At 40.2% G+C, this 21,764-nt stretch overlaps 1 protein-coding gene across 1 annotated transcript in view; it reads left to right on the plus strand.

Annotated features, from left to right (window-relative positions):
• slit3 (slit homolog 3 (Drosophila)) overlaps nt 1–21,764 on the plus strand; it is a 167,328-nt gene that overhangs the window by 76,643 nt on the left and 68,921 nt on the right. Inside the window, 2 exon segments of the mRNA XM_026917858.3 lie at nt 11,026–11,097; nt 20,187–20,258. Coding sequence (XP_026773659.1) covers nt 11,026–11,097; nt 20,187–20,258 — 144 coding nt within the window.

Genomic DNA, 21,764 nt, shown 5'->3' on the forward strand with positions numbered 1-21,764 from the left:
AAAACAGATATAGAACCTGAAACCTGCTGCACGGAACAGGAAATAAATTTCGTTTTCTCATGCTAGACCTTAAGGGTAATGAGGGGTGACCTTGCTAGTTTGAAATGACCCAAATGATCCAACATTGAACCTGAAAGAGAAATAAGTAGCCTGGAAAAGCTTACAGTAACGACACATGTCTTTTCCTCCACATTAGAGACTGAGGTAATTATTGCTAAATGGAAACCCTTGTGTTTGTCTTTCTCTGTTATGAGTCCGCATTTGGGTGGCCATTGTTGGAAAAGAGAAGGGGGATTTTTCTAACATGTGATAAAAGGACTGCAGACTGATTGGGGCCCCATGGGTCTTGGCCGTGAACTCTTGTTCTGACATGTTTTTTACTCTTTTTCTTTCTCTGGATGCAGTTACTGTTTTCTCAGGTCAGGTTACATGTTAATTACCTTTCTGTGTTTACCTTCATACATTCATATGTAATTACAGAGGTAGAAAAATGCTAGTCTTTTTGGATCTGGGGTTTTAGATCATGGACGGTTCTCTTTACTGCCCCAAAAACCCTTCTAAATATTTCAACCACTATATTATCATCTATTCATTCACTCATCTTCAATGATGACTTTATTCTAGTCAGGGTCACAGTGGATCTGGAGCCTATTCCATCCACGTGGGACACCAGTCCATCCCGGGGCACCGTGCACACACATTCACTCACTCATTCACCTGTAGTAGCCAATCCATCTAAATGCATGTTTTTGGGAGATGGGAGGAAATTGGAGGAAACTGACATGGACACAGGGATAAAAATGAAACGTATGTACAGTATCCTGCGCTCAGGATCAAACCAGGGACTGGTGGAATCATATGTTTTCTCATACGTTTTGTTATTAGATGTAGGTGTTTCTAGACCAGATGGATTAAGTAATTCATTGCTAAACAAGAACAAATATAATTGTTCATTCCAGCTATGTGCGCCAACATGGAATGCTCTGAAATGGGGATAGTTGCATCAAAATGCAGCTCTGATAGTGATGAGGAACATGCCACTTCTACTAAGGAATCAATATGACTCAGTTATATAACTGTTTTATTTGAATATTTCAAAGTTTAAAACAATGACAATGTTTCGGCCTAATTGAAATTCATCAAGGTGGAGAAATTTTAATAGTGCAACTGAGGCAATGTCCTTAGTAGAGTGAGTGCTGCCCATCATCTTCCGCTGTGTATTCTGATGCAATTCAGGAGTTATGGGATTTGAGCTTCACAGCTAACAATAGGCCAGAGATTGTGATTGTGCATCCAACTGGCTGGCAACAAAGAGTGAGATCCAGTCAAATTTTTAACCAGATAACCAGCAGAAGTCATCTATGTATAGTTCGACTCACTCCCTGTTTCACAGGTGGATGATTAGTTCTAAATACAGTGGTAAGGTGCAGAAATTGAATTGTATGCTGATTGTATTCACCACTGGTTTGCATTGACAGGATGCAGAATGCTGCTTTAGGTAGGGCTGCTCCTCTTCAATACAAAGCCTGCTTTGGCTCTTATTCAATTAGCCTGACGCTAGCCATTTACTGAGCGTAACTGGATTACTCTCATTATAAAGAGATTAGGCTTATTTGCCAACCAAGCAGCAAACCAAAGCACCCTCTGTCTTTTCAGTTTCCAACATGCCACATTCTGGGAATGTGTTTACAGAATGTGCTTTCTGCAGATGCTTCATCGTATTAGATAGAGCTGTTGGAAATGGGCCGTGATATGTGTTATTGGGTGGAGCTTTGGTTGCGGTTAGCTTTTCTTTTCTTTTTTTTTTTTTTTCTTTGTCGTGATCTGCCTCGATCAAAGAATGCCAGACTGGTGTTTTTTTCCACTTCAAAATGACACATCCGCCCATGCTGTTCTCTGCCCAGACACACAGAGCGAGGTGTTGGGACAGCAGGAGGTCGGAGAGAACAGAGGTGATGTGACCAGGCCATGGTCATTCAGAATATACAAACAAAAATGTCACTCGCATACACACAAAACTCTGCACCAAACGCATCACTGAAGAGGACAAAGAGGACAGTGGTGTACTGTTTCTAACTGTCTGTTCATTCACCTGCCTCTCTTTACTTGCTCTTCTTGGACATTGGGCTTCCATGAAACACAGAACTGAACCTGCTGCTCTGTAAAGAACGCTCATGTTGGAATTTTATTTCTAGATTAATTTTACAATTTTTATAAAAGAAGGTGATGGATGTTTTCTTGCACTGAGGAAAGAACAGAAAGCAAGTTTACTTGGAAACTCACTTTCTAAGCACATCTGTTGGCAGATCTATCTTCCAAACATATACGTCAGGGGTATTCAACTATTTCTTTAACAGTCCAGTTACATACAAGTTCCAGATAATCAACACGACTGAATGGGAAAAGCAGTTAACTTTTACTGCTTAATATTTTAAGATTATGTCTTAAAATATTATAAATAGAAGAGTTTGAAGTGGTTATGTTTTTCACACTGGCGCCTTCATGTTGACACTTTTGACTACTGCCATGGACTCTGAAAAGATGAGACACATCTGTTTTGGACATAAAGTGGAGAATACATGTGTACTTCTCTATCAATTCATCTTTAAAAATTTTGTTTTCATCTTCAATGTTTTTTAATTAAGTCATAATGTCACTTCGCTCGTCAGACCAGAGAGGGTAAATAAAATTAAATTTAAAAAATCAGAATGCTCTCATCTCTTTGAACTCATGTCTCCAAACCTGTAGCTAGTCTTGGGTCCGATGAGCTGCTTTCAGCTAAACAGTTTACATAAGTGCATGTGATTGGAGAAACTGCAACAAAGAACCTGATACAGAAACTGCACTGGTGCATGTTTAGAGAACTAGAGTCGCTGAACAACAGCTAGTTTTTTCATATGTTTATTGGACCTGCTACAGTATTTTTTTTCACGTAGTTAGTTCAATCTGCTGGTCTGCTTTGCTGGATCCACATTTTCCAATGTTGGAAAGTTTAAAAATTTAATGATGGAATTCAGCAAATGCACTTATACCTCTATTATAAGTGAGTTTCTATTAAACATGATTTCTGATCTATTCTCAGGTTCTTATTTTTAGGTTGAAAAAGTGCTGGTTTTACATTTAATTTAATGCTTAGATTAGAAAGAACCTTTATAATAATTCATGTGTAAGAGATAATAGAAATGTATTATAAATAACAATATTTACTGCATTTGTGTTATTCAGTGCATTAATGCATTAATGTATGGCAAAATCCTCCTAATTTAACAGCCGTTTCTTGGAAACTTCAGCTGCCAGACATTGTGCCATTTTTGACAGGACTTTTGGAATCAATTTAACTTTACGCCTTATGCTGTGCATTCTGCATTTTCCGTTAATTGAAAAGGCAGTGTCTCAGTCTGTCTCTCTGTCTGATGCAACACACACACACACACACACACACACACAAACACATTGTTAAAAAAAAAACAAAAAAAACACACACACAAAATAACACACATTCTGACCACCACACTAGCACCTGCACCTGTACAACCAGCTCCCAGTTAATTGGACAGGATGGCTCCTGGTCTCCGTGGCAACTGCGACCTGCCACGAGATGAATTGAAACTGTGCAGATACGCACACCACCTCCCATTAAACCCCCCCAACCCCTACCTCCACCCCCAGCCAATCTCTTAATCTCTTCAGTATTATTTATGGCTGCACCACTGAGGGGCCCAGATGTGAGCAGAGAGAGATGGAGAGACTGAAGAGAGGAGTCAGCTGTTTCAGGCAGTAGGCTCCTCTTAAAAGCTTCTCAATCCTATTGTGTGATTAGCAGGTTTATCCCTTTTGCGTTTTTTTCCCCCCTTTTTTGTGGAAGTTTGCTTTGAACAAGACTGATACAGGTCATTATATGCGGTTTTTCTCCTCTTGTTTTTTTTTATGTGCTCCAATCTGAAATTCGCTCTGGCATATCAAGCAGGGCAACAGGGCTGTCTGTATGCAGTCCTGTCATCTCTTATAACTGACATTTTATTACGCCTCTAAATGTCTCTAAAAGCCTGCTCTGTCACTCAGGCCCTGTCCAGGGGGAAGACGCGGTGGAAGAAAAGAGAATTAAACCAAATGGCAGAAGAGGAATAAAAGTGAATTAGCGAATAACAAATTGCACTCCTTGCCCAACCTCTCTAACTATTCTTCCTTTTTTCTGCATCCAACTCATCTAAATTTGTTCGGCATTTTTTGGGCCAGGAGCCAAAAAGGCTTTTATAACCATAAAGGGTATGGATCAGGATAAATCACATTAAACTGTCTAATTTAATTAAAGTATTGACAAAACATAATAGATACTTACATGGGTTTAGGGGTTGGGGGTAGGGAGGAGCTATTTCCATTTATAATTTCCATACATGGTTCTATTTGGGAGCGGCACAGGAATGTTGAAGCTCAAGCGGCGAGCTTTAGGCACCCAAGGGAGCATTTGAGCCCATTTACAATGATTTAGAAGCTGCTCTCTTTTTCATGCCCTCTACTACCAGCAGGAAAAAAATGTGCAGTGGCGTAATGAAGCGAATGACTGTCACAGTTTAGCCTGCGTCAGCAGACTGAGGATGATCAATACGGGAATATTTTTATTCATAAAGCTCAGAGTTAATTAAATCAAGAAGTCTTTGAGCTGGATGTAAGACACTAAGCAAGGGCAGAAAGTTAAGTGGCTGGAGTAGAATACAAGGCCACATGCTGCAAAGCTTTGATCGGTACATCGGAGAAACTAATGTACATATATGTTGTGCTTTTTCTCTCTCTCTCTATTCTCTTAAGTTCCTTGGCTTCATACATGCATCTGCATTACCCAAATCTCAATGCCATTTCTTTCTCTGGAAGGTTTAAGATGTCTAGTATAGCTACACTCCCTGTAGATTTCCCCTGTGAATTCATTTAAGTCCTCATTTGCCTTCGGCCTTCTACACGTCCAACAAGTATTAACCTACACACTTCTGTACTGCTGTATCATTTAAATTGAACGAACCAGAACCACAGCAGTAGGAACCTCCAACTAAAGGGATGAAACGCAATGATGTCGTGCTGCGCCTCTCTCTCCATGAAGAACGCGCAGGTTCACATCCAAAGCCAGCGTGTGGTTCCCTGCCACCTGCCAAAATCCAGTATTTGTCTCTTTGTTTTAGAAATAAGTTTCAGCAGAGAAACCACAGTCGTAATTCAAATGAATGGAACAGAAGGGGCCGTTTTGCAAAGAGCAGGCTGATTATGCAGGCCTGAGCTTTGTGGAGAATAAGAGGCAGAGGTCAGTCATGGTTCCTCACACTGAAAGCAACATTTGGCCTCCGCCTTCCCGCTATTTATTATACTGTCTATTGAAAACGTGCTTCTATTCTCTGGTTTAATTAAGAGCTACTGTCATCCTGAAAGCCAATTACAGTTGAGAGTCTTTCAGAGCCAGGAATCCATAGTGTTTTAATTTGCGTCCATTTTTTTTTCAAACTGCCCATAAACCAAAATGGAGACCGCTGCTGACTGCAGAAGAATCCTAGCGTACTGCTCACCACCCATCATAGCCATAACCACAGCCATAAAAAGCTGAAATATGAGTCGGGGTCTGTATTTATTATGCGCTGTTCTATGTATCTTCATAGAATAAGTGTTAAATGAATTGCAGCTCTAGGAGTGGTGGGAGTGGCCTACCACTATCACAGGAGAAAAGGATGAATATTGACAGAGAGAGGGGGAGAGAGAGAGAGAAAAAGAGAGCACTCAGCATGCAGAGAGGCAACAGCAGCTGGAATGGGAGTGCGCAGAGATTGCACCGGGGAGAGTCGTCCATTGAAGACGTCTTTGGTTTCATAACACAAAATGCTTATGGAGCCCTCGGGGGGTCCTCTTCTCCCCCTGTGGTTCTGGCTGTGTCTTTTTTAATGAAAGATATCAAAAATGTGCATCTTATAACCTAAGTGCCCCAAGTGTGTGTGTGTGTGTGTGTGTGTGTGTGTGAGCGTGTGTGTATTCAGACAGAGTAGTGCCTGACCCTGTGTGGCCGCTCTCTTAACCCTGTCATCTCTCAGAGGCATCGCCGGCACCTGATTCCCCACGACACTCTGATGAAAAACAAATATGTGTGTGGCAATGCAGCCTGAACCCCACGGTGCTCTGTTTCTCGGATTTTCTGGAATCTTCACACTTTAAATTTTGGCCTCAAAACACACACACATGTCAAATCACACATGCAGAGTTCTCAGTTTATGCTCTGAAGAGCGAGATGTCCTTCCCTGAAGCTGGAAACACTGGTCGCTGGTTAGATGGAATATAAAGGCAGTGTGATTGGTCACAGTTATGAGTGCCTGAGATTAAATGAATAATGCAGGGTTTCTGACAGGAATGGCCATCGGCTACTGGTCACCTTTCACCTGTGTGTGTGTGTGTGAGAGAGAGATAGAACTTAGATAGATAGATTTGATATGTGATGTACAGACGTAGCTGTGGGAAGTGTATATAAATACAGAGCATCATAGTAAGTACATCAGAGTAGTGGAAACTATAGTTGGGTGATATGTAATGAATAAAGCATGACAGAGCACAATCATACTTTTTATCCATTTTTATATACATCTAATGTTGTTTAACATAGTTACGGTTATCACTTATGATATAATGCATTTTTATTTTGTTAAATAACACCATATTTATATGTAATGCTTTTATTCTTAATCTTAGATTATGTTGAGTGTCCACTCATGTCCCTGTGATTGAGTTGTTATTATAGAAACAATAACGTAATTATTAACATAATGTAAACCTTCATATAAACCTGTGATTTGAATTACAGCCAGCACTACTGTCAAACTTCACTAGCATGAAGCAGTGCTGTGATATCGTGCAGAATTGTCATTGTGTGATATTAATTTTACAAAACGTTTGCAAAAACAGCAGTGACATTTAAAAATATGTTAAAAACCGTTTCAATGATATTCACACATAACATTTACAGAAAATAAATTATTAGTAAAATGAGTTAAATGTAGATTTTAGGGTCCAGTCAATACTTGTGATAAACTCAGAAAAGTTTAATTAATTAAATTTAATTAATATACTGCTATCATATTACCCAGCCCTAAACCAAACCCTTATTATTATTATTATTATTATTATTATTAGCACTTTCCATACATTTATAATGCACATAAATAGAAATAAAGAAACAAAAGTAATTAAAAATAAAAGTATAAATAGGCATTTAGTAATAATAAAGTAAATAAAAACTAATAATAATAATAATAAAAAATAATAATAAAACTAAAAAAATATATAAAAGTAATGCAAATGCTACATGGCAGTAAAAGTAAGTAATAATAAATGATAAAAGCTACATGGTAAAAGCTAACGTGAAAAATGATATTTTTAGCTGTTTATTAAAAATCAGTGGTAGATGGAGCCTGGCGAATGTTTATTGGTAATGTGTTCCAGATCTTTGGTGCATAAAAGCAGAAATCTGCTTCATGTTGATTCATGCTGCTTCCATGCTATATTTGGAAAAGGTTAGCTCTATAGATTATCTTAAGGCACGATTTGGAACGTAGTTTATCAGGCATTCAGAGATGGATGAAGGTGTTACACCAGTACAGGATTAAGTAATAAAATTTTATAGTCAATTCTAAATGAAACAGGCAGCCAGTGGAGTGATGTTAATATGCTAAGTGGTTTAATATGATCTCGCTTACGCGTGTGGTGAGGGGTTACAGTGAGCTGCACTGAGTGTATAGGTGTACACAGTATATGGTAATGAGAATGTGCATAGATGTGGGTCGGGCTGTATTGGGGTGTTTTTATGTGGAAAGGGATTATAGGGTGTTTGTTCTTGTGGTTAGGGGTGTATGATGTGGATTTGCATGGAAAGCATTTAAAGTGAAAGGAAAGGTGTGGTTAAGGGTGTGCTGGTGGTGTGTTTGTGGGGAACAGGGTTGTTCAGAGTGTGTAGGTGGGGTTAGTGGTGTACAGGAGGTAGGGGCATACCAATCCAATTCAACAGAATCGGACCAGTACCGATCTTGTTTTCCAGTCATTGTCATTGATCTATTTAAGTTATAAAACACATGTTGACCAATATGACAGATCTGACTTAAACTGTCTTAAAGCATAGGACTCATGGATTCCTGATAATGATTTCTGGGAGTGTGTAAATAGTAAAAAGGGTTTATAAGTAGTGTGTTTGTATATTAAGGAGTTATCACGGGTGTATAGATGGGTTTGAGGTGTAAAAGGGTGTAAAGATTATCAGAGGTGTGTGTAGGTGTGGTCAGGGGTGTGTAAGGGGTTATAGGGAGTGTGTGGGTGTGTTGTGGGTTTTCACTAGGCTAAACTAAAGCCCTCAGACTGGACTTGGCACTCAGATAACAGCTCTGCTGAGCAAAGCGAGGCAACATGTGATAGATAGAAGGCGAAGCATAGACATGGCAGGAGACGTATCAACAACAAAGTCTCTCCAGCTCTGCTCCGCTCAGCTCATGATAAGGAAAATGGAGAGAGATAGATCCCCGCTTTGACTTTACAGCTTTAAAAGACTGGCTTTGAACGAGGCTGTGATTTGATCTGGGAGAGCAGCGCTGCTTCTCTGCTTTCCTGTGTTCATGTTACAGTAATATGGTCTTTATCCTTGCTTGTCTTTGACAATCACACTTTGCCTTTGTGCCTTTCACGCCTGTTTCCTGCAGAGAGTAAACATTGTGAGGAACGCGGCCTGAATAATCCAGCTCCAAAGCACTTTATTCAGTTTCTTTTTTTTTTAGGTGAAAGATGAAGGATGACATTTACGATAAATAGAATGCGATAAATAGAATTGACCCACGCACAGCCTAATTCTTTTTTCTGCGTATGCGTTTTGTGTCATGCGCTTGAGGACGGATTCTCCTTGCACTACCGCTCTGTTATCCTTGTGTGTTGTTGAGCTTTTATCAGTAATATGTTTTGGTGCTGCCAGGTTGTCTGGACATGGGAGGCTTTAATGGAATCAATAGGAGATTTATGGCAGCCATCCTGCGAGTCAGGAGGAGGAGGGCGAAAGGAAAATAAAATTAATGAAATTTGCGAGCAGATTGTCAGAGGCGGGAGATGAATGCACTCGCCCCTACACACATGCTGTCTGTCTGTATGTGTATGTGTGTGTGTGTGTGTGTGTGTGTGTGTTTGAGACTTAATATCTTCCTTTCCCTAAGGCACCTCTGTAGGCACACCAGTAGATGATTCTGTGTACAAGCATGAGATCCAGTTTGTAAGGTTAGAACTTGACATGTACTTAAAATCTTTTGTACTTTTGTATTCTCACTGAAGAAAATAAGTACTGTGTGCATAGCTATTTTATTTAGCAGAAAGATCCTCTCATAAACCTTCATTATCACTTTATAGCCCTGCTTCAAGTTTCAGGTTGTTATTCATTAAATGTCACCTAATGCTGCTTATTGCCATGATGGCTTCAGTCCTCAGCCGTGAGTTAATCTCTCTGTCTCTTCAAAGAGTGAGTACCGTGTTGATCACAGCTGCGGAGAGCAATAGTTTCTCATAACTGCTCTTATTCAGCTAGGGCAATTTGCTTTTTAGTCAGAAAGATGGGCGGGAAAATCCAGCTGAGTAAACAAAACAATAAAACATTTATTATCTGTGGAAGTCCTCTCCTCTTAGCTGGGAGAGGAATCTCAGGCCAAGCTCCGGCACTCATAAAGAATTAAAAGTGTAGCCGTAAAACACATCTTCTCCCACTGCCCACGTTCCTTATGCCTGCTTTGCTTTCATGCCATCAAAACTGGTATACAAGTCATCAGCAGAGCCATATTCGCTTGGACCCCTGTGCCTTAAACATCACTCGAAACTATCACTTTCCTACTCATATGAAAACAGAATCATATGAGCAAAGGATGTTTACACAAAAGCACTAGCCACTCACGTCAAAGCAAGCGAGCTCCCAGAGTGCTAGCAGAGATAGGCGAGCCAAAAAAGATGCAAGGCCGTCGAACATGTCAAAAGCAATCAAGGCCATCTAGACGCAAATCCATATTCTCTCACTACAAAGCAAAACAGTGTTATTAATATTTTTTGCACTAATAAAACTTGATTGGTTCCTAAAAACAACTGCGTATCGGATTTTCCAGTGAAGCAAAAGAGCAACGTGGGTCCAATAAGTGCTGTTTGTATAATTCTCCTAAGAGGAAATTGCTGGCAGTCCTATGGCTGATACATCATTACAGAGCACACAGCGAGCCTGGCAGAATTCCTCTGAGTGTTTGGATCCGTGCCTGATTGTTTATCAGTGAAATTGGTTGTAGCAAGGGCAGACGGGTTAACCCGAGCTCCACTCTCTCCATGTTACGTGTTGCAGCCATGACTAAGAGGCAGACGCTCCGATTAGCTGGGCCGATATTCCATATCTCATTTGTTCCCTCTCTGGCTAGTAATTGCATTCTGCTTTTCAAATTATATTTGCCGTTATCAGCCTACAAACAAACAAGCTTAATAGAGTTAAGCAAAACCATTTCAAAATGTCAAAAATCATTTGGCTCCTAACTCGAACATTAAGAAAAATATGTTGACCATTAATACTGATTGTGTGTGTGCGTGTGTGTGTGTGTTTGTGTGTGTGAGATAAAAAAAATGCTTTTTTAATCTTTTTTCTTTTCCTTGTCTTTTATTGTCAATGTTACTCAAAGTGAATGTAATATCTTCATTCAGAATAATGAAATGCATGTGGGAGAAATGCACACACACACACACACACGCACAAATGTGCACATACATACACAAATACTCACACATATTCACAGAGATGGAGGATTCAAAGACAAAAAGCAAGATGTGACATTTATGGTCTGTTGAACAATTTTGTTTTAGACTTCAAAGCAAAGGAGTATCATTCAAGAAAGGCCGGATTGTTTCAACACCCATCTGGCCCGAGATGCTTCTCTGAAATGAGAAGTGACTTCAAACATCCTCCTAATATTTCATCTCTCTCTCTCTCTCTCTCTCTCTCTCTCTCGCCAGGGACCTGAGTGAGAATCAGATTCAGGCCGTACCTCGCAAGGCTTTCCGTGGAATCACCACTGTCAAGAACCTGTAAGTCTGCTGCACCGCACGCCGTGCGCTCTCCTCTAAACAGCTGTCGCCCTAAAAAAGATTTAAACACTCGCTCCATTAAGCCGGAGCGAAATGAAAAAAGTTCCTCACTCTTCTATTTAACACAAGTTCTGCTATGTTACTTTATCTCACCAATAGAAAGAGGACAGATGCTTCCCAGGAGACATAGTACATGCCTATAGCTTAGGTTCCTTGAATCATTTGTCTTAATACTTGATAAGCTTAGCAATCATGAGGAATCAGTTAATCAGTATGTCTCAGTAAGATAGATGTGTTCAGGATATTGCTATGAATAATGCTCCCCTACCACTTGCAATTACACTAATGGACTTTGACAAATTTATGCTCTCAGTAACAGATTCAGGGGCTGCGCTTTTTTCCGTATCTGCTCATTATGAAGATAGACAAGCAACACGTCTGAAAATGGACACAGATTTTTATCCAAACTGCACAAGGAATGTATATGTTTGAATGCTCAGCCTTTCTGTTATGTACTGTTGCCTTTGCTTGTTGCTGAACCACAACGAAGGAGTGGAAGCATTGTGAGCCAACATCCTCTGTCTCTTGCCTACAACAATAAACGTCGCATTCCCCAGCTCCACTGCACATCTCAAGGCCAGGGCTGGAGAATCCAGCTTGTTGATAAGTTCCCTTTAATGAGTGAGAGAGTGTAACTGTTAAGGTTACGCATAATGAGCCTCTCCCTCTGTTTGTAGTTAAAGATCAGTTGTGGTATGTGACCTCGGCCTGCGTATGATTTCCCAGCCCATGGCCGTCAAGTGTGCAGTGTGGTGCAGTGCGGTTCTGGAAGCTTTATTGCTTTATCTGATAGTGGTTGTGTTCCAAACCCAGGGGTCAGTACAAACCTGCTACATGCTGGGAGCTGGAGCGTAGAGTTCTGAAAACTGACCTCTCCCTACTGCTCTGGTCTTGATATTCAGTGTCAGGCTGATTATTTTATATGGGTATATAATAATAATAATAATAATAATAATAATAATAATAATAATAATAATACAGAAGAGTCCAAAAGTTGTGTCATAAAAAGAACTCTTATGAGAAATGGACATAATTGTGTTATAAGTTATAATTATCAAACAAGTTGAGGACTAGATTATTTTTAAAGAATGTAATAGAAACAATGACTGAAAACACATGCTAATGAAGTCAGTTTTTAGTCATTAGGGGACAACAGCTATTACCATTGTGTGTTAGGCAAATCAATAAGGCAGAATGTGTGTGCTATTCAACTGTATTTCAGGTTTATTCAAGAATTTCCAACACAAGTATAATAAATTTTGCTGTTGAATTCTCCAATCTGATTGGTCTGAGGTGTTGATTAATTTTCTGTAACAGCAGCTCTGACAGTAATGCGACTATAATTCAAATATATTAATGCACTCATTCTAATATGTTATCGTTTCTATAGTAACAATGTACACAGGGATTTGTATGATGGATGATACACATGAATGGATTTTCAAAACAGGGACAGAAAAAAAGAGAGGCTGTTCATAAGGATGAAAAGTAAAATGTGTTCTTCTTTAAATAAATAAAGAAAATGATAGTGTTGGTAAATTGCTGTGAAATAAGTGGAATGAAAGACTTCGGGACGTCTTGTTATTGGCAAACCCTCATTTTCAGTGTGGTAACAGTAACTCTGCGTTGCATCTGGCTGCATAACACCACCGCCTCAATGATACTTAAACACATCAGGATTTTTGGCTTCCTCAATCAGTTAAACATAATGAATCGGTGAGCTTAGCTGACGTTCGCTAATTGGCTAATGTTACATAGCAGTGCTTATTAACTGGTACGTTAAATCTTGAGTTTTCCATTCATGCATTTTTACTTTGATGACAGATTTGTTCACTGATTTAGCATTTCAACAAATAACACTTAATTAGTGTGACTAAGAGCCTTGTGATCGTGATTGTGATTCAAAGATGGATTCATGTGACGGAATAAAAAAAAATCTGTAATACACAATGTGAAAAAAAGCTTTCATCATTTTGTTGATTGAAAACGAAGAAGTTGAATAGCTCTATTTGGCTGAATAACTGTGATAAAGGAATTTCAATACTAAGCAATTTTTAGATTGAAATATTTTTTGCATTCCTAAATTAAAGTATTCTTGAATACCAAATATGAGTCAATTAAAACAGTGTGATATTTTGGTATGTTCATGGACAAGATTTTTACTTATTACACATTTTTCTTATTGTTAAAGGGATTTCACAGCTAGAGAGAAAGAAAGAGCGCTTGATTTTCTATCCCATATGGCCAAACGCTTGTATTGACAACCTGGTCTGCGTAAAACTGACTGGTTTCATATTCGAAAACAGAAAAAGCCACTTTGTTATGTCTGGGTAAGACAACTGTTTTCATTAGCTAATGGCAAGGTTGTGCACAGTAATTGCATTTGCGTGTGTGTGTGTGTGTGTGTGTGTGTGTGTGTGTGTGTGTGTGTGGGCTGATACAGTTAAATGAGTGTCACTCCCTGTGCTGACCTCGCTGACCAAACGACTCCCTGTCTGCATGCGCATGTTTACTAATCACCGTGGGTCAATGAATCTCTCCACACACACACACACACACACACACACACACACGGTTTCTCGGCATTGCTGTCTCTAAATCAATGTGCACACCCTGCACAGTCACTTGTGCATTCCCACTCACATCCATTTTTCAAAATTCCCTCATCACCTGCATTTCCATGCCTGACAGTTATGTCCAGCTTCCCTTCCAATCGTTTTTGAGCGAGTGCATGGAGAGCTTATCTTTCACTAGATGTCATGTACACGGACACGCATGGATGGCCAGAATGTGAGCACTGAGCAGACGAGCTCATTTTTCCAATAGCAGCTCTCGGGAAAGGGGAGGAAAGGGGAATTAAACCTGCTCTTCCTCCTAGCAACTCCATAAAAACACACAGCAAGGTGACTCTTGATTTAATAGCTGAAACAGTACTGCCTTTGTTTTGTTTTTTGTTTTTTTGTGTGTGTTAACCAGGAAACAATGGAGAGGCACTGGGCCAGGAATAGCATTGATTTTTTCATATACTTTCTGTGTCCTAATGTCCGCCTGGTGTACACTGCTGTAGTGGTTGATAAAGAATCACGTCTCTCTCTCTCTCTCTCTCTCTCTCTCTCTCTCTCTCTCTCTCTCTCTATGTCGTTAACTTCCCCACTCTCCTTAGCACACTTTGCTGGAGTCAGCATCCTTCACCTGCTTTGCCGAGCGGCCATATGGCTAATATCGCCATCGGGTTGCCTTTCACAGCTAACGAGCCTGTATGTGCTGCGCTCCGTTTCACCCGTCTGCATTTCCAGTCATAGCTGGTCTCTATATATGTCTCGCTGTCACGCTACACTGATTCCAGTCAATCGTACGACCGGAGAGCTTTAAGGTCTTCACCGTCCCACAGTGGAATGTCACTTCTCCAATCATAATACACTGAAGGCTGTGTGATGATCTCTGTACGCACATGTATTATATGCATGTGTCAGCACAACCTAGAGAGCATTGCATTATTGTGTCTATGAAGAGGCGATTAATAGTGAATGAGGCCCTGGCACATCCATCCTGGTGACATTGTTATTCATAGAGTGCAAATGTAGCGTAGAGCTGCATGAATTGCCTGCTCGCTGTGGGGGTGAGGACGCTCTGTCACCTGCAGCATAGGTGTGATTGAGAGAGCCTCTGCTCTGGTTTTCTTTAGGAGAAAGAATGCATGGGCGTAATTCACGCTGCTGCGCTGTGCTTTTTATTAAATCACCATGTACACCAGGGCTGAGCAATATAACCATATAATATAGATATAGAATAATATTCATTATGTAACGATACACTTTTCTGAGATATCACAAAATTTTATAACATTTTTGAATAATTTGATGGAAAGCAGCTGATTAGATGTTCAACTTTTGTTTTGAATCATTAAAAATGTAAAATGTTGTTCATTTTTACAGAATGTTTTTCCGCCTTTTTATTGCAAAATAATTTATTTTAGAGACTTAGCACTATTTTCATGTAAATATACTGTAATAAAGTATAAAGAATAAATATATCAATCCTACCAAAAGAAAAAACAGTCAAGCCTCTTTATATCCAAATCCAATTCTAATCTTTGCCATCTGTTACTCTGATATCTGATGTGTTTTCTGCAATATCCAATCCACTATATGTACTGGGTATTGATCATCTAATTTATTTTATAGTCATTAAATAAAAGTCTCATATTAGTTTTTTACAGTTTTTTTTAGTGCAGCACTATTTTGCTGGCAATTTGTTAGCAAACCCAAATATTGTGATCTATATTATATATCGTAGAAATGTCTTTAAGTCTCGTGATATGATATGTTTGTCATATTCCCATATTTCCTCCAACATGCACAATTCTTCCTTTTATGAAGTCTAACAGTGTGAAGCAGCAAAGCATGCAAGCTCTCTCTACTTCTTTCCTTTCTTTTAAAGCCTCTTCTGGGGCTGCAACATAACCTCACACTTCTACATTTTAAAATAATTCATGACTTTGTATGAGTTTAAGTAGAGTGTTAGAGGCAATGTTAGCTTTTGTATCTTTTTCCTACTTTATTCTTGCTACAGCAAACAAAATCTAATCATATCGCCCTTGCTCATTCAAATTTGAATGAATTCTTCATGAGGTTGAGGTGTGTGTGTGTGTGTAATATTTTCATTTCACCAAATGTCCCCATAGACAATTTTTGGTACATTTTCTAGTCCTCTTAAAGAAAACTTTTATTTGTTTTTTTAAGTAAATGATGCAAAGATTACTATTTTTGGTTCAGAAGTTATGAGGTTTAGGTGTTGTTACAAGCATTATATAGCTAGAGAAGTATCCCACAAATATAGAATAAAAACATAACAAAAATATGAGTCAGCCAAATATATAAAGTAGTTAGCAAAGACACAAGGTGCTTTACAAGTTATTTGGCTCGGCTGTATTAAATCTACAGCATGTAGTGTTGCTGCCTCACAGCTCCAGGGTTTCTGATTGCCCTTAGGTGCAAATGTGTGTGTGTGTGTGTGTGTGTGTGTGTGTAGTGCTGTGCGATGGACTGATGTCCCATTTGGGCCATATTTTCCCCTCATACCCAGTTTACGGTCTACTGCGACCCTGACCAGGATAAAGTGGTTACTGAACATGAATGAATGAATGAATATTAACAGTATTTACATATGTTGTCTCATAGACATAGACAGCAGTTTTATCTCACATGGTTAGCACAGGTTTTTTTTTAAGCAGCCTGCTCCTCCTCCTCCTCCTCCTCCTCAGATCCCTCCGAAATGGATCACAGAGTTAACCAGGCAAATTAAATCAGTGATGTCCAGCAGACCTTGACCTGTCTATCTTCAGCAATGGCACTCATTCATATGTGTTAGAAAATACTAACTAGTAGTCCACGTTTGGTTTTTTTTTCAGGTCTCTGTCACTGAAAGTTGATTTGCTAGTGTCCACACAATAACATTGAGTCATTTGTCCTCCTTCAAACAACTGACAAGAAATAGGATTAAAATAGATATTGTGTACATTAAGATGAAATGAAACTACTTGGTTGATATAATAGTTGAACTGCTTACAGGATACTTTTCTGTTCCTGCACTAGTCAGCATGTCTTTGATTTCATCTTCACAGCCCTGCCAGGAGCTTCACTTAGTATTTGGGAGAAGCCATACTGTATGTGGATAAAACAATAGAAAGCAGAATGTAGGTAGATGTATATACTGTACAGTGAGTACTTATTTGCCTTAGAGCATGGAAAAAACCTTAGCTAGCAAGGTTTTAAACAACTCTAGGCAGACTGACTGCATTTACCAGGTGTCAAAGTAGGTTATTTCTTCAGTGTCTTCAGTAACTGCTTTATCCTGATCAGGGTTGTGGTGGATATGGAGCCTTTCCCAGGAACACTGGGCACAAGGCAGGAGAATTCACCCCGGATGGTACGCCAGTTCATCACAGGGCACCATTCTCACATTCAGTCACATCCAGGGGCAATTTAGCATATCCATTTTTGGCTGTTTGCCAGAATTCACCCACCACAATATGTGACAGTTTTCCCACACTAACACACATAGGCTTTTCCAATACTAGTAGTCCAAAACATCGGTTAGCAAAAGTACCAATGACTTTCTCTTAAGTTTAGTACTGTCTTTCTGAGAGTGACAGGCCAGAGATCTTTGCTTGTACAGATACAAATGATGATCAAATTTCAGGTCAAATTACAGTTACCAGTTACAGGGCTGCTGGTTAGCAGCAGGTTGTTTCTGACAGATTGATGGTGGGGGAAATGCTTCCTCTTTTCCTCTTCCTTCCTCCCTCTCCTGACCCTCTCCAGATGGGCCACTGGCAGCGCAGGAGCATCAAACTGCCAATACGGCCCATGCCTGCAATGATTAAAGGCCAATGTAATTAGATTGAAGGAAATTAAATTTGGGACTTCCATTCCCCACCTCAGATGCGCACAGATGCACAGACATCATACATGCATACACATATGCACACGCCAGGCAGTAGAGCACGCATGAATGAGCAATCACCACCGTCTATGTTAAAGACAGAAACAGTCTTGGATTATTCTTGTGAAGGTTTCGGCATGGTTATTAAGTATAAAAAAAAGATGCTGTGGTGTTACAAGACCATATGTTTGTCTATTGGACTTATATTGTAGTGATACACTACAGATGACTTTAGCTATATTTCTAGGCAGCTCGAATTAGATTTTTTTTTTTTTTTGGCATATCTGATTTGAACATGAAATTCATGTTCAAGCACGAAATCTGACTATTTACAATAGGTTTTAAGATATGTATGATTTATGCAAATTCTGGCGTGTTTTCATGTGTATTTCTCCATCATTTGTTAATTCTTTGTGTCAAACATTTGAAAAAAGAACAATTTGGACAAAAAACGGTGTGAACACAGGTCAGTGGAGCAATGAACATGTGAATCTATTTGTTTTGTTTAAAAAAAACTCTTCCATTTTTGTCGCTGTCATCTGAGTCAAATACAGTCAGTTGCCTTGATTAGACACATCCGTTACATTCAATCATTTATTCATTCATTTATCTTCAGTAAGTGTTTTTCCAGTGTCCCGAGAACACTGGGCGTGAGGTGGGAATACCGTTTTCATTAGTTTTCAAAAGATTGCATCTCCTATAGTTTTCTAATGGAAAAAGGGGAAATATATATGTATTAAAACTCTCCAATCTGAACCAACATCATATTTAGTCACTTATAATTTGCAATGCGGAAACTTAGGCTTAGGAAATAAATCAGACTTGGCCTAAATCCTAGTGTTCAATTATGATTTATCCAAGTTTCAGTTACATTAGCTTTTTAATGTGGCTTAAACTGGCTCATGTTTGCAAAAAAGTACATTCCACCAGAAATTAATTCCTGTTGAGGCGAAATCGTGATGTATGTCGACTTGGATTGATATAAATCTAGTGTAAATTCCATTCTAACTGTTTAAACATATCAGATATCCAGTGTAATTTCGTACCACATATGCAGTTAAAAGTCTGTATGGTTTTTTTTTCTTTTTGCTGTTCACACTTCTAGCAAAAAAAAAATCTGTGTCACATATGAGGAAGAAACCTGAGTCAGTCCACATTTTTAATCACTTCCTTTAAAAAAGATTTCCAGACAAGTACAGTCCTATTTAGGTGCATTTCAAACTGGAAATTGTAGATCTTTTAAGACTTCTAAACCACTGTGATGGACTGGCGTCCCATACAGGGTGTATTCCCACTTCTCAGCCAGTGTTCCCGGGATCACGGATTTGGATCTGGAAATTTGTTACTGAAGATGGATGCTCTAAGCCAAGAACACATTCAGACACTTATTTGGCACAAGTGCGTAAACTTTAGCTAAAAGCATCAGTCTATAGTAAATGTAGCGGGCTGCCATTTTTAATTCAGCTTCTGCCACTTATTTTATTTCCACAGTGATAGATAATGTGCTTGTAGTAGGCCATCTCATTTGCTCCCCTCTTGTCTTACGGAGACAGATGGGCATCTTTTTGGGGAGAGTCGAATAAAGGCAGGAAGGGGCGGCAGTTTTATTGCCCTTCTCTCTCTAAAGAGGCAAAAGCAGCAGGTCTGTAGCAGGTCAGATGTCACTGCTGCCTTTGAGTTGAACAAATGACTCAACAACAGCAATTTTTTTTTTTGTAGTGACCTACATCCATCTCCTCCTTTTTTTTGAATGGACAAGTGGTGGTCTGGGTGGTCAGAAAAAGAAAGGCGGGGGCCTGCAAATTAACGGAAAAGACAAGAGAAGGAAGAGGAATGGGCAGTGTGTGTGTCTGGGAGTTGAACGTTGTGACCCAGTCTGATTTACCAAACCCTTCCTTTAATGAAATTGTTTCAGTGGCAGAGCTGGTAAAAGCTTGTAATGGATTGGGTGCTCTAATGTAATGAAATTACTCCCTTTTCTGACTTAAAAAAAAAGAAACACAGAAGAGGGGGAGAGGATGGATGGATGGAGAGAAAGAGGGAGGAGGGAAAGAGGGAGAGAAAATGCAATTAATATTTACAGAGTTGACAGACGGGGTGGGCCGTGCACTATAGCCAGCCTCCTGTTCCCTCTCCTTATGTCTCACCGGCTTCTCTCTCTCTCTCTCTGTCTCTCGCTTTACTACTTTTTTTCTCCCTCTCTTTTTATATCTTTTACCTTGTTTCCCCATGATGTCTTAGAGCAGGATAAATAGAGTGGGATGGTGAGGGAGAGAGAGAGAGTAGAGAGAGAGAGAGAAAGAAAGGAGGGAGGGGAGGGGATATGATGGGCTGCAGCCAGCCAGGCCACTTCTAGTCATTTGGTCCTTGTCCCTGACTGCAGGGAGGACTGTGGAGGTGAGAGCTCTGTGTGTGTGTCTAGTGTGTGTGCTGGAGTGTCTGGCTCCATCCTGCATCCCCCCTCCACTCCTCCCCCTATTCCTCCACCCTCCTCTCCTCCTCTCCCTCTCTTCCTCCGTGCCCCTCCCTCAGCCCCCACCCACTTGTCTGCAGACCCACCGCTGACTCCTGTCTCTCATCTGCAGGCAACTGGACAGCAACCACATCAGCTGCATTGAAGATGGAGCCTTCCGAGCCCTGCGCGATCTGGAGATACTGTGAGTCCCATTTCCTCTTCTGTCTTCCACATCCTCTCACTTCATCCTTCCTTCCTGTTGCTTTCTCTGTATGTGTTTGTGTATTGCTGTATATTGGTGTGTTTTTTGCGTTGACTGTCCTCAAAGGACAAAGTGTGTTGCGCGTGAAAGTGCAGCGCACCTGCGGCGCAGAAGCAGCAGCGGTGTCACCTCGTCCAATCTGTTGCCACTGCTTGTGTGTGTGTGTGTGTGTGTGTGTGTGTGTGTGTGTGCGTATGTGTTGGCGTAATGGCTGTGCGACAGTGAAAGTTGCTCGTTTGTCATCCCATGCTGCATTGTCGTATCACACCGTCGCCTCCACTCAGGATGTTGTGTCCCTATTGACTTTTCCATGTTCTTCCCAAACATGCAGAGTATTTCATTCTGTATTCATCTTTCCACACATCTGTGTCGTGTCGAGAAATTTCTACTTTCTACTCCAAATCCTACTTTCTATCTACTTCAAATCCTCAGGATCAGTTTAGAGGACGATCAGTGTTCTTTCCTGTTGCGCCATTCTTGCTTGAGTCTTATATCACACTGACAATTTGATCACTTTTACCTTTCTAACCCACATGTCCCACTAAACTCAATGAGGATTTGAGCTCTCGAATGAATTCCTAGATAGTGCCGCAACATAATTCAGCTTAGGAGGCAGAAACTGCGGTGACACTGAAGATAGCATGTTAAAATCCACAGGATGTGAAAGAAAGGAGAGAGCAGGAGGTGCTGAGCACCACCGCAGCCCCATCCATCAGGCCAGTGGCAGAGCGCTAAGTGCCAGCCTCATCCTCCAAACGAGCTGAGGGAAGGGGGGCAGGCCTCACCGTCCATTTATCCAGAGTAGACCACAGCACAAGCACTTCATCACTGTTAGGCAGGCCGAAGTTTCTGAGACATTATTGAGGAGCTAAAAAATTGGGAGAGGCTGAAGCAGTAGAGGCAGAATGGAGAAGAGAGGGAGGTAGACAGCGAGATGAGACAGGAGACAGGGAGAAAGAAGGTGTGCCGGTCAGGAATTAAACATATTTTGTCCTTTTGGACAAAGCGTAAAACAGGATGACCATATGGGAGGAAAAAGGAAAGGAAGGAAAAAACGTGCAAAACTGTGCGAGTGAGTCAGGAATCAATTTTCATTAATAATACAGAATATCCTCAGATTCCACCAAAGCCCATTAACAAATGCCCAGCCAGGGAGAACAGGGAAATATGAATATGCACTGCTCACTGCTGATTGAACCATCCATCCATGTGGTCGTCGGCAGCGGTGTAATGTATCAGCTAACCAATCATGATGTGCTAACTCGGTGCATTGGAATCATTAATTCACACCCTATATGTCCTTTTATGCAGGATTTCAGTTAGCTGGGTAAAAAAATTAATATCAGCTTAGACAGCTTTGTTACTCACCATTGCAAACTGGAGTGGTAGGGAGTGTTAGGGAGTGTTAAGGAGTGTTAGGGATGCTCCTCTGAGAATAGTGATGGT

The sequence above is a fragment of the Pangasianodon hypophthalmus genome, chromosome 7, assembly GCF_027358585.1.
Source record: "Pangasianodon hypophthalmus isolate fPanHyp1 chromosome 7, fPanHyp1.pri, whole genome shotgun sequence".
In the NCBI taxonomy this organism is placed as follows: Eukaryota; Metazoa; Chordata; class Actinopteri; order Siluriformes; family Pangasiidae; genus Pangasianodon; species Pangasianodon hypophthalmus.